The sequence below is a fragment of the Cherax quadricarinatus genome, chromosome 2 (assembly GCF_038502225.1).
Source record: "Cherax quadricarinatus isolate ZL_2023a chromosome 2, ASM3850222v1, whole genome shotgun sequence".
Lineage (NCBI taxonomy): Eukaryota > Metazoa > Arthropoda > Malacostraca > Decapoda > Parastacidae > Cherax > Cherax quadricarinatus.
The window spans coordinates 68637039-68651751 of NC_091293.1; the positions used below are offsets into that span (position 1 = coordinate 68637039).

At 39.1% G+C, this 14713-nt stretch overlaps 1 protein-coding gene across 1 annotated transcript in view; it reads left to right on the top strand.

The window, feature by feature from the left end:
* Positions 1-1523: 1523 nt before the first annotated feature.
* The window catches only part of LOC128697293 (DBF4-CDC7 kinase regulatory subunit chiffon), a 99849-nt gene continuing 86659 nt past the window's right edge, over positions 1524-14713 (top strand). The window contains exon 1 of the mRNA XM_053788955.2: positions 1524-1888. Coding sequence (XP_053644930.1) covers positions 1819-1888 — 70 coding nt within the window. The 5' untranslated portion in view covers positions 1524-1818. The remainder of the gene's footprint in view (positions 1889-14713) is intronic.

The following is a 14713-nucleotide window of genomic DNA, read 5'->3' on the forward strand; positions in this document are numbered from 1 at the left end:
CATGCAAACACCTCTCTTGAAGGATGTAGTGAACCGAGCACTAACAAGTGTACCACCAGACACGTTTACTATGAAGTTCCACTTATCAAGATGAGGCGAGTTATCGAATATTATATATAATTCCTGAAATAAAGTTGTTACATTATTACAACAGTTTTCAAAGGAATTCACTCAACCTTTTCCCTTGCTGATATTAAGTTACAACTACAATAGGGAGGTTCAGGCCACAACAACCTGACCTGGCTAACTAACCTTCTTGCAACATATGTAATATATATACCAGTAATTTTAATATATAAAACGTAATATCATGTGAAACAAAATACATAAAAGCTTTTCTTTGGTATAATAATTCATAAAGAGTTAAGAATATAGACCAAGTTCCTTAAATCGCTTCCAGCAGTACGATGTAGAAATAGTTCGTCGTGTTCAGTAATGTTTCGTTGGACGTAAAGTATTGAGAAAAACAGTGTTGTTGCTGATAACAGCCTTTTATCAAGTCACTGGTAAATATTAGTAAAATGCAAGAACGTCACATATAATGAGATATTCTATCATATATACTGCAGACTTCAGAAACTATATATGTGAACAAAACTTTAAGAAAAATATATTGAGAAGTCAGCATAAGGCAGAGGTCGGCCTTTTTGGCGCGCATTTTCCTTATTTTTCCCGAGTAGAAACAATTTAATAAACCTTTAAATATTATAATGCAGATATTTTTGGATTGCGATTCAGTAAATATTATAGTTTTCTACACCGAGAGAGGGCGTGTTTGAAGGTCAACAGAACCCTGGGGGGCATACAGTACTTATTGAAGAGTATTACATCCTCAAAGGTGAAATGTTGACTAGAGAATAAAGCTACGGAAATATTTTAGTGGAGAGGTTATATTGGTACAGTGGACACGCAGTAAGTGCAGTGAACCACACACACTAGAGAAAGCCATGGTGAGCTCCTCTACCCTTGGAGAGCTGCTGGGGTGTCCTGTTTCAGAACCCCTGCAACCTCAGGAAGCCATTGACTTGCCTTTGCTGTCAGGCTCAAATATGTTCATTGTGATAATGCAGCGGAAACCATTCAAGATACTATGGCGAACACCTCTGAACAATAAACCCTCGCCTGTATCAAGGGCTAATCTTGTTTAAGAACTCCCTAATGTCTCTATATACGGAAATTCGTGCAATATAAAAACAAAAATGCAATAAGTTGGAAGAGAAAAGAGAAAAAAAAATGCGAGTGAGGAGTGAAGCGTGCAGTCCCCACAGCCTCTGGTACAACACTCTGTGTCTCTCTCTAGCACACTCCTCCACCTCCTCCTCCTCTCAACTACCCATCCAACACTAACTACCTCACTCCCTCTAATCCACCTCATTTCGACCGCAACTCTATCTGATTATTATTTTACATTGTGTAGTAATATTTGAATTGCTCACCTGGACATAGACAAGGAACATTTGTTGAGGAAAATACTTGTAAGAGTGTAAGTGCAGCAGCGTAACTTTCAAATGGAGTCTCGGCTGTTTACCAACAGATGGCAGTGATGATGTTTGTAGCTGTAACCAATAGTGGTGTGCAGGAAGCACACTCCTTGCTTTCATATTATTCCTTTTTTTTTAAGTTTACAAGTGTTATTCAGACTCAGAGTTAGGCATGAGTGATGCGGAAGTGACGTGGAAGTTGATAATGAACGAGGAAAAAGAAGAAGAAAGTGTATAAACGGTGATAATAGGGAAAGGGCAGCAGTAAGCCTAACAACCGCGGCCCTCTTGGTTCAATGATTGTGAAGCAACACAAATTTGTATTGGTCTGCGGACGATGGTTTCTCCCTCTAAAAAGAGGCAGATAAAGGGTAGAGTGACTACAGGACATAAAAGTGACCGTAAAGGTAAATATAGTGCGTATCATTGATGTAAATAGTTGTGGTTGATGTTAGAAGTTGGTGGAGGTGGTGTTGGTGAGGATGGTGGTGATAGCGGCGGAGGGTAGCCAGCCAACACCCGCCTCGCTCTCCCTCACAACCAACGCTCTCTGATCAATACCTGCGCCCTTCTCTCACTCCAGGGTTTAACAGGTCATCTTTCCCTCAAGGTGTACGGTGAGGTAGACTGCTGGTCTCCACCTGAGGGGAGGCACCCTGGCACTCTCACTTCCCTCCTCTAGTTAGGGGCAGATGTTGCACATGTTGCACCCTCTAACACCACCGGTGTTGACGCTCCCCCCCACCCACTCCATGTCAGGGTGCCAGGTACCCGGGTCATCTGCAACCCCTAGTCAACCTATTGGCACATGTTGCTCTATGTAACTACCAGTATTGAGGCTCCCTTACCCACTCCCCCCCCCCTGCTTACATTTGAGGCACCCTGGCCACCTACACCCTAGTCAGATTAAGGGTACATGTTGCCCTGTGCAACTACCAACATTGAGGATCACTCACCCTGCTTATTTGGGAGGAGCCCTGGTCACCTGCAACCCCTGGTCAGGTTAAGGGTACATGTTGCCCTATTTAACAGTGTTCAGACTTCCCCACCCACCCCTTGCTTGTGTGGGAGGCACCCTGGCAAACTCTGCAATCCCTAATTAGGTTAGGTGCACATGTTGATGCTTTCCCACCCACCCCCTGTATGAGAGGCACCCTGGCAACCTCTGACCCCTAGACAGGTTAGGTGCACAAGTTGAGGCTCTCCCACCTACTTCCTGCCTGTATGAGAGGCAACCTCTAACCCCCTAGTCTCCATGCAATACCACGAGTGTACACAACCCCAATTAGAATGAATTCTCTTTGATTTGTTGGATTTGGTTAAATTTTAATAACATCACTATTATATCAATAATAATCACCATGAGCTTATTGCAGCCAGTGTAGCAGTCTGTAGAAACACCTACATGATGCAACACTGAAGCTTCTCTTATGCTATGATATGTTGATTTTGAGTCAACATTAAATCTTGCTCATAGTTTATTTTATCCTCTGAAAATGTATGTATGTATGTATGTCTATGTATGTAATGTATGTATGTATGTATATGTATGTATGTATATGTATGTATGTATATGTATGTATGTATGTAATGTATGTATGTAATGTATGTTATGTATGTATGTATGTATGTATGTACAGTATTATTACTGTAATTCTGTGTAATATCTAATGGTATTTACTATTATATTATTGGGGGACATGCTAAATCATTTCCTGAGAAATGCAATGTGGTCAGATTTGATCCAAGGAAAGAAAGGGAAGTAATGGAATGTTCTTTGCTTTGTGTTTCAGTATTGGGGGGGGGGGGATATGTTGGCTGCCATATTTCATTATCTAGTTGAAAAATGTTCTCTCCATTTTTTTACAACGGCCAATAGATAAAATTCATAAATAACCTGCACTGTTCATAAAATATTGGTGTCAAGCAATATACATGCACAATAATCACTAAAGTAAAACAAACTGGTTTTTGGGTTACACTATGTTATATATAGTAGTTTGCATACAGTACTGTATAAAAAATTAAATGCATTGAACCTTAGTAAAAAAAATAGTTCTGTGTTAAGTGAGATAAGGTTTATATGGTTACTTGTAACCATAAATGTAAACAAATGTTTTTCCACTCATGTGTGGATATCCTAAAGATTTTTTACAGCGATTCCAATAGGCACATAATTCTTGTAACTATACATTAGTGGTAAATTCTGTAATTCAATTAAGAGTCGACAAACTGAACAATTATATTCTCAAATTGTACATGTTAAAAATTAAATGACATTTCACACATTTTTGAAAGTACCTGGGTATTCAGAACATTTTTGGCAGAGTAAAAATACAACTTACAACCTACTTGGCATTGTATATATAGTTTAAGTAGGACTCTTTGAATGCTCTGTTTAATATACGATCACTAAATTGTCTGAAGATAAGATTATTAAATGTAGTCTAGTGATCATTCTAAGTTGGCTGGGATAATACAAATTTTATTAGTTGATACCAATATGGTGCTTCATGGGCTGGTGGCTAAAGCTCTCACTTCACACAGTGAGGGTAGAAACATTGGGCATGTTTCCTTACACTGCTTGTCTGTGTTCTCCATCAGTGAAATGGGTACCTGTGTGTTTGTCGACTGGTCTGGGTCACATCCTGGGGCGAGCCTAATTTGTCTGAAATGCTCTGCATAAGAAGTGGCTTTCTGTTTAGCATTATGTCATTGATGTCAGCTAGGCCTGTATACCTTGTACATGTACTTGTAGAAATAAAGATATTATTATTATTATAATACGTACCATCAAAATTAGCCTATACCGTTACTTTTACACATCCCTAATTTTAAGAAATCTGTATTTTAAAACAGTAATGTTAATACATGTATGTAGAAGGAGGATATAGCTTATACTGTATAAATCTATTGACAGTTTTAGTACTAATACTGTACGCTATAATTATTTGGGATGGGAAGTTATAAATTTAGAGGTGATGATAGGTGTGTGACGTCCAGTGTCCAGTGGCTCAGTTGGGAGTGCGCTCATCTCGCATAATGAGTGTCTGTAGTTCAATCCCTGGCATAGGTGGAAATGATGGGCATGTTTCTTTACACCTGTTCCTGTTCAGCTGATTGTTGTGGGTCACATCTTGGGGGGGGGGACAAGATTTAGGGACCCCAGTGGAAATAAGACATAGTCCCTGATGATACACTGACTATTGGATTATCCTAGGTGGTTAATCCTTCTGGTTAAAAATCAAAACAAATCTTTTCTTAATGATGATTGAACTCTGGATAAGCAGGCTGTGTTAGAATACTACAGGTATTTAACATTTATAATCGATCTACGTAAATTTACGTAAAGTTAAATTTTTTAAACGTTTTTGAGGCATTTGGAAGATAAGGAACATTTAGAATCTTCTGACAGTTTTGCATTTTTTAACTGTTTATTTGCATAGTTTCTTCCTGAGTTGAACACGTCTGAAATTTGATTCGTATATTATGCCTGTGCATTCTGTTGCAAAAACTGGGTTAATCTTTGTATTGAATCCTGTATATACATTGTATACATATGCACAGTTTATGCTTATTAGTAAATTTAGATGTTTTGTATAATAAATACATTTAATCGAATAGTGGTTGTTTGTGTTATCTGGAAACTGATTAAGTGATCATTCTAATAAAAAAAAATTTGGTGGGTTACTGTTGCATTTTGGGTGGTTTGTTGTTGTAGGTCATCATTTACATCATCTGTAAGCATGGTAATGACAGATTAGAGAGTAGTACAGAGTGAGTAATGTTGTTTGGGATACCTAACATAGCATATTTTTTAAAGAATATCCAGTTTTAGAAATTTTCTTAGGTATGTGCTGGATGCGAGTTGAATTTTAGTTTGCTGTCAAGGTGTATACCTAATTTTTCTGTCATTTTACCTTTCATTGTTTCAATTTAATATTTTTAGCTTTATTCCCAAGGACATTGTAGAAGGTCTTACCTTTATTGAGTCCGAATGTGTTAGTTGTCATCTAAGTAGATAGATATCCTTACGAGGTCGCAGTTAACTGTATTGTGAAAATTGGATCTGGATTTCAGATCAGGGTTGCCAAATGAAATTTTCAAATAGAGCTAGACTGTTGCCTTAAAAAGCACTAAAAACACACTAATTTTCTTTATTTGGGGCTGAAAAATGTGCTAACATTATTCTTTGCAAAAACAACACACTATGCATTGCTCTCACTCGCCAGTATAGAGGCAATTATTCTGGATCTGCTAAATCCCAATCAACCATCTCTTCCTCAGCATGTGTAGATGTTTCTTGTTGTGATTGTTGAGAAGGTTGATATGCATAAAGCCTATTTTTCACATGACTTCATTTGGTAGTTTGAAATCATAGCAGTATTTACGGTTTACCATGCCTTCTCAGTGTGTATTTTATTTTTTATTTTATTATCATACTGGCCGATTCCCACCAAGGCAGGGTGGCCCGAAAAAGAAAAACTTTCACCATCATTCACTCCATCACTGTCTTGCCAGAAGGGTGCTTTACACTACAGTTTTTAAACTGCAACATTAACACCCCTCCTTCAGAGTGCAGGCACTGTACTTCCCATCTCCAGGACTCAAGTCCGGCCTGCCGGTTTCCCTGAACTCCTTCATAAATGTTACTTTGCTCACACTCCAACAGCACGTCAAGTATTAAAAACCATTTGTCTCCATTCACTCCTATCAAACACGCTCACGCATGCCTGCTGTAAGTCCAAGCCCCTCGCACACAAAACCTCCTTTAACCCCTCCCTCCAACCTTTGCTAGGCCGACCCCTATCCCGCCTTCCTTCCACTACAGACTGATACACTCTTGAAGTCACTCTGTTTCGCTCCATTCTCTCTACATGTCCGAACCACCTCAAGAACCCTTCCTCAGCCCTCTGGACAACAGTTTTGGTAATCCCGCACCTCTTCCTAACTTCCAAACTACGAATTCTCTGCATTATATTCACACCACACATTGCCCTCAGACATGACATCTCCACTGCCTCCAGCCTTCTCCTCGCTGCAACATTCATCACCCATGCTTCACACCCATATAGGAGAGTTGGTAAAACTATACTCTAATACATTCCCCTCTTTGCCTCCAAGGACAAAGTTCTTTGTCTCCACAGACTCCTAAGTGCACCACTCACCCTTTTCCCCTCAATTCTATGATTCACCTCATCTTTCATAGACCCATCTGCTGACACGTCCACTCCCAAATATCTGAATACATTCACCTCCTCCATACTCTCTCCCTCCAATCAGTGTGTATATAATAGTCAAAACACCCCTCAAACTCTTGACGCTAAACTTTAGATTTCAACTTTTCATACACTCCATTGTTGATACTGGTCATAACAGAAGCATTATCAGTGCCTAGAGCAATAAGTTATTGTAACTCGAGTCATTACTTTTCAAGGATTCCTTTAAAGCCTCGCATTTTACATCTAACATTGCAGTCGCACATTTCAACAAGGTCTTAATAATTAACTGTTATTTGTTTCTTTCTGAATAATACCTAATAGTTTAGTTACAGAAATATCATTCCCACCGTCTATTAATAAGCTGAATTTACTATTTTCAATATCAGCTTTTGAATTATCACTCGGATATGGTGCAAGTACAGTGGTACCTCGGGTTACGAACAGCTCAAAACTCGAACAATTATGTAAGTGTATTTATGTAAGTGCTTTTGTAAGTGTATTTTTGGGGTTCTGAAATGGATTAATCTAATTTACATTATTCCTTATGGGAACAAATTCATTCGGTAGTGGCACTCGAACAGCCTTCTGGAATGAAATAAATTCGCATCTTGAGGTACCACTGTACATTGGATACACCTGCACTACATTTTGTTAGCAAAATGTTCTTTGTAGAGTTCACTTAAGTGGTCAGTTATGTATTTGTAATGAACAGTGTTCAGCAATAACAAAGACATGTTTCCCTCTGTCTTTTAGATTGAAGCCTTGTTTGTCTTTGTGTACTGAATGTTCTTCAGTTTTCTTGTGCTTGGCACTATTTTTGTGTCCTTCAATTTTGCTGTAATTAAACATTTGCAGTACAGTGGACCCTTGGCCAACGATATTAATCCGTTCCAGAGAGCTTGAGGTGAATTTATCGTTCGTCGAATTAATTTTCCCATAAGAAATACAGTGGACCCCCAGTATTCGATATTAACCCGTTCCTGAGAGCTCGTCGAATACCGAAAATATCGAAAAGCGAATCAATTTTCCCCATAAGAAATAATGGAAATCAAATTAATCCGTGCAAGACACCCAAAAGTATGAAAAAAAATTTTTTTTTACCACATGAAATATTAATTTTAATACACACAAACTGAAGAAGACATGCACAGTTACATGACACTACCTTTATTGAGGATCTGGTGATGATTGATGGGATGGGAGGAGGGGAGAGTGTGGATGGTGTTAGTGTTTAGAAGGGGAATCCCCTTCCATTAGGACTTGAGGTAGCAAGTCCTTTTCCGGGGTTACTTCCCTTCTTCTAATGCCACTGGGACCAGCTCGAGAGTCACTGGACCTCTGTTGCACAACAAATCTGTCCATAGAGCTCTGTACCTCCCGTTCCTTTATGATTTGTCTAAAATGGGCCACAACATTGTCATTGTAATAGTCACCAGCATGGCTTGCAATAGCTGTGTTAGGGTGATTTTCATCCATAAAGGTTTGCAGTTCAACCCACTGTGCACACATTTCGTTAATTTTTGAAGGAGGCACAATGGATTCCACAACTGGCATAGGCTTCTCAGGGTTAGCCCCAAACCCTTCAAAATCTTTCTTAATTTCCATACTAATTCTCACCCTTTTTACCACAGGGTTGGCACTAGAAGCTTTCTTGGGGCCCATGGTGACTTATTTTGCAGAAACAAGCACCAAAAACAGTGATAATATGGAATGTACCGAATGTATCCTTAGATGCACGCACACTGGCTGGCTTGTAAACACTGGCACACACAGGGCAGTTCAGGCCACACGTGGACACATCTCGTACGAATCGTATCGGATACCGAGGCAAAATTTTTGCGTTAAAATGCATCGAATACCGGATTTATCGAATACCGATCCCATCGAATATCGGGGGTCCACTGTAATGGAAATCCAATTAATCCGTTCCAAACAGCCAAAAGTATTATATTTTTTTTTTCATGAAATATGCATTTCCCTACAAAGAACAATGAGACATGCACAGTAACTACATAAATAAATGTTAAAATGACACTTACCTTTATTGAAGAGTATTGATGAGTGATGAGACACTTTTTCTTGAACACTGGGATTTTCAGAGTGATACATAAGTAAAGGCTTTTCCCTACCCGGGGAGGCAATGCCGGGTCACCAAAATGTAAGAGACACGGGCCGGGATACCATACCTGCGAATCAAATAGAATAGAAATAGCTTCACTTTGCAATCCCCACTAGCTGATGTCCTGGGAGTGCCTTTTCCTCCTGAGTAATGTAGGTCCTGTTTGGCATTTTCTTCCAAAACAGGCCTGTTTCGTCACAATTGAACACTTGTTGGTGTTGGAATTTTTCAGCTTCACCATGCCTTATCACACTGTGTATGCCACTACAATTCTTAAATCTCTCAAACCAACCTTTGCTGGCCTTAAATTCACCAGTATGAGCACGAGTACAGCTGATGGTGGTGGAGCAGCAGCTGACGGTGGTGCAGCTGACGGTGGTGCAGCAACAGCTGGCTGTGGTGTAGCAACAGCTGACTGTGGTGCAGCAGCAGCTGACTGTGGTACAGCAGCAGCTGACGGTGGTGAAGCAACAGCTGATGGTGGTGAAGCAACAGCTGACGGTGGCGCAGCAGCAGCTGACGGTGGTGCAGCAGCAGCTGACGGTGGTGCAGCAGCAGCTGACGGTGGTGCAGCAGCAGCTGACGGTGGTGCAGCAGCAGCTGACGGTGGTGCAGCAGCAGCTGCCAGTGGTGCAGCAGCAGCTGAATGTGGTGTGGCAACAGCTGACTGTGGTGCAGCAGCAGCTGACGGTGGTGCAGCAGCAGCTAACTGTGGTACGATAGTATTTTGATAGTATTTCTCACCCTTTTTACTACAGGGTTGGCACTAGAAGCTTTCTTTGGGCCCATGGTGGCTTATTTAGCAGTTACAAGCACTAAAAACAATGGAATAATACAAAATTTATCGAATGTGCATGGAGCCGTCCACCCTGGCTTGTAAATAATGACGGCAGGGCAGCTGAGGTACTCAGGCTGGACGGACAGGTTCGGGATGAATTGTGTTGGTCGAGTTTTTCATCGTTGGTCGGGCCAAAATTTTTATGCTCAAATGCTTCATTGGACGAATTTATCGTTAAACGATGCCTTCGTTGGGCGAGGGTACACTGTACTTAAAAAACAATATGTATCATCATCCTCTACTTTCCTTAGCCATTTTTGGTATCTCAAGTCACTGACAGTATATATTTCTTGCTCATAATGAATAGTCAGAGCAAATAAATTAATAATAGTAAGGGTAACAGATAACTCAAATGAAGGTCTAAGCAAAAGCTGAACTGGTGTGATGGATGTTCCACACAGTGTCACAGTTATATGTTCACAGCCCAGGACACTTATTACTCATGTCAGGTGAGTCACGACTGAACGTGATCTGGACCTGTCTAATCGGAACTTCTGAAAGCTGCCTAGTGAGACTCATTTTTAAGCTTAGTTTGTATATTTTTTTTGTTTATTACATATATACTTAGCTAGGTTTCTAACAAAATTATATTGCAAAGCATACTAGATTCCACGTTAAATTAACTTAAAAAATGCTAAAAAGTATGTCCTTGCAGTTTAGAAAAATCTCATGCTGAAAATGTTGAAACATGCTAAATCTAGCATGAAAAGTGCTAAGTTGGCAACTCTGTTTGAGATGACAAAATTTGTCAACCTCAAACAGGATTGGTTTAAGTTCCCAGGAGACATTGGGTAGGTCATTGGGATGTGATGTCAAAATTTTTGCCGATACTGATACAGGAGGGCCCCCTCTTTACAATGCTTCGCTTTATAGCTATTTGTTAATATGGACATTTCAAATTATGACCCAGATTCGTTCATACAGCTCCTTCCCTGATTTGCTATTATGATGTTTGCCCACCAGTCTGTTTACATCCTCTATGAGCTCCATGAATCTCAATTATATGTTTTAAAGTTATTGTGTATTTTATATTTACTATGATAATTATACTTGTGTACTGTACCTAAATAAACTTACACACTGTGCTGGCATGCAGGTACACATTAAAATCTCTAAGAGTGTCTCACTAGTTTTGAAGATGCCATAATAATAATAATAATAATAATAATTCAAATAGAGTAAGTGCTAAGGAAGGAGTATCAATAATGTTGAAGGATCAGTTATGACAGGAAAAGAAGGAATATAAATATATAAATTAAAGGATTATGTGGAGTGAAATAAGGGTTGGATGTGAAAAGTGGGTTATATTAAGTGCTTATGTGCCTGGAGAAGAGAGAGAGAGAGATTGAGAGATTTTGGGAGATGAGTGAGTGGGAGGGGAGTTTTGAACCAAGTGAGAGAGTACTTGTGGATGGGGACCTAAATGCTAAAGTGGATAAAACTTGTGGAGGGAGTAGTAGGTAAGTTTGGGATGCCAGGGGTTAATGAAAATGGGGGGTCTTTCATTGAACGGTGTGTAGAAAGAGGTTTGATAACACTGTTCAACAATCAAAATGCTTCCTAGACCAGAGTAGCAATTTCTACCTAATTGTAAGTCACTGATAATGAATATCATGGTTGAAATTGTTTGTTAGCTCTACTTTTCAGTATACACCTGTGTGTCACAACGGGTTACAACAGGCTTGCAGCAGTGTGTTTTTTACCACACAGTCTCACTGCCCATCATTATTGTTCCAGCAGTCATAGAAGGTGGTTGTGCTGTGCAAGTTTATATTTTGAGATAAAAGGTGGGTGACTTTTTTTAGTCCAACACCTTTTAAACAAGTACTTCTGCTTTCTATGTGAATGGGACAGCCATGCAAGAGGTTCCTACTACATCAGGAGAGACAAGCCACCTCGTCAATCATTGGAGCCTGGGATAAAAAATGTTCAATATCCAAACAAAATTTTGAACCAAAAAAAATTTTGCTACCACCATTACACAAAAACTGGGGCTCGTGAAAAACTTTGCAAAAGCTATGGACAAATCTGGTCAGTGATTCAAGTATTTAACATCAAAATTCCCCTCACTGAGCAACGCTAAGATAAGAGAGGGAGTCTTCAATGATCCTCAGATTCGTAAGCTTCTTAAAGATGGTGACTGAATCAGACCTTCATGGGGAGGAGAAAGCTGCTTGGGAAGCATTCAAGTTAGTGGAGAAAAGATTTCTCAGAAACAGAAAGGAAGGCAACTATGAAGAATTGGTAGAAAACCTCATCAAGGCTTACAAGAACATGGGATGTAACATGTCACTTAAAATCCACTTTTTGGACTCACATTTAGACATTTTTCCAGCAAACTGTGGGGCAGTTAGTGACAAACATGGTGAAAGGTTTCACCAAGATATTTCAACCATGGAAAAATGGTACCAGGGCAAATGGGGGCACAAGAATACTTGCAGACTGTTGCTGGACATTGGCAAGAGATGATTCTTCAGCCCAATATAAGTATTAAGCAAAAAGGCAGAGAGTAGGTACGGATTAGAGTTTAAAACATACTGACACGTATTGTGCAGTGGACCCTTGGGTAATGGCAGCATCGGCTAATGCCAAAATAGGATAGCGGCACGTTTTTGCATCAAAATATTGGCTCGGCAAACACCCAAGAACTCGGTTAAGGACATTCGTCTCGAACGTGTCCGCGCAGCTTGAGCCCATTGTTTACAAGCCAGGGAGGACAATTCCACGCATACTTGTGAAATATTTTGTATTATTCCATTGCTTTTAGTGCTTGTAACTGCTAAATAAGCCACTCTGAGCCTAAAGAAAGCTTCTAGTGCCATCCCTGGGGTAAAGAAGCACAAAAGAATTCAAGAAAAAACTCGTAGCAAAGTACCAAAGTGGAGTAGGAAGAGAGAGGGGAGAATGTGCCTTCTGCAGTTATTCAGTGATTCTAAGATATGTACGATACTAAAGCAGCAGGTATCGGTAAAGGCTATAGTGCCAGCCAGCAATAAAGTGTAGAATTAACAGTGTAGCAAGTAAGTTAAGCTAGTAAGCGATAGAAAAATGACATGAAAGTAACTCTCCAATGTTGTTGAATGTGTATCGGGTCAAGGAACATAACACCGCCATGCTATCTTCCACCACCCTAAACCTCTGCCAGCATCTCCTCCATCAAACTAACTAATTAAACTAACATCTCCTCTAAGGTAAGTGTAAATATAAAAGTGTAAGTATAAAAGTAAATACACGTATAAGTGTAAATATAAAAGGACCCCAATGGCAATACGTAAGTCACTCTGATTTTTGGGGGTTATCCTAGGTTCTTTGAACGTGCTACTATGTTTGATAATCTATGTACGTAACTGTATTTGTGTATACCTGAATAAACTTACTTATTTATAAATTAAAATGTAAATATTTCTTATTTATAAACTGTAAATATTTCTTATTTATAAATTAAATGCATTGTTGAAGTGTGAATAATGGTGGTGGGTTCTGCTGCCACCTCCACCACCACTTATTCCTCACATACATTATGACATATTTTATTCATTCTAGAGTATATATCATGCTACTTTGTTATTAATATTGTTTATTATGTCAAATTAGATGAATTGGGATAGATAAATAAGCCATAAAGATGAAATTAGCGTCATATTGAAGCATAATAAACTCGCCTTCCTCTTTCCTCCTACTTTTCTTCCATACACCAACAAGAGTCACTAAAGGTAAGTGTGATGTTAAATGTTCATTTATCCATTTTATTAATGCTTTATATTTATTTGTCATTTTTTCTGTATGTATATCTATAAACATTGTCTCTTCGTCCACAGCAGGACTCTAACCTGCTAACTCTGTATCAGAGTCCACAGTACTTTACCACTGAGCTAGACCCAAGATAAGTATGGGCGCTTAGCCGAAGCTAAGCGATGTTACCCCATACCCCCAGGCACCAAGCTCGTTTTGAAAGTTATTTCATCGAATCCCGCCACATGCAGTGGACAACGAAAGAGATTTGAAATGCTTAACAATTCGCAAACAGGTGAAATTATTTACAAACATTGTGTCTACGTCTACAGCAGGACTCGAACCTGCTAACTCTGTCAACGTCCATAGTATTTTACCACTTAACCCTTTGACTGTCACGGCCGTATATATACGTCTTAAGAGGTACCGTGTTTGACGTGTACTCATAAATTCTAGCGGCTTCAAATCAAGAACGAGAAAGCTGGTAGGCCCACATGTGAGAGAATGGGTCTGTGTGGTCAGTGTGCACCACATAAAAAAAATCCTGGAGCAAGCAGTGCATAATGAGAAAAAAAAAAAACTCCGACCATTTTTTTTAATTAAAATGTCGACTTTGTGGTCTATTTTCGTATAGTATTTAACCCTTTCAGGGTCCAAGGCCCAAATCTGGAGTCACGCACCAGTGTCCAAGAATTTTCAAAAAAAAAATTTGTTATTTTTTCTTATGAAATCGTAGAGAATCTTTTTGTGAAGGTAATAAAACAAAAAGTACGAAATTTGGTGGAAAATTGACGAAATTATGCTCTCGCGAATTTTGATGTGTCAGCGATATTTACGAATCGGCGATTTTGCTGACTTTGACTCCCATTTTAGGCCAATTACATTATTCCAATCAACCAAATTCTTAGCTATTTCACTAGTATTACTTCTATTCTATCGATTGAGTACAAGAAATCGCCAAGTCAACTGTTTCAACTACAAAATAAAGTGATCGGAAATTGTTAATTTGGCCAATTTAACACAAAGTTCAAAATATTCCAATTTCAAAATAGGATCCAGAATAAACAATGTAGGCATTCCTGGCACTAAACTAACATTTCCTCTGTTCATTAGTTATGTTTTGAGGCTTTACAAATAAAGTCCATTTTGATTTTTTATTCACATAATGAATTTTTATTCACACCAAAAAATAGAAGATTTACTGTTATGCAATACTGTAATAATTGTATAAATATCATCACCATATTTGTGAATGTATATTAGACCCACCAGCTGATGTGTATTAGACGTGTGAGGTCGTTTGTTTACTCTTGAATATCGG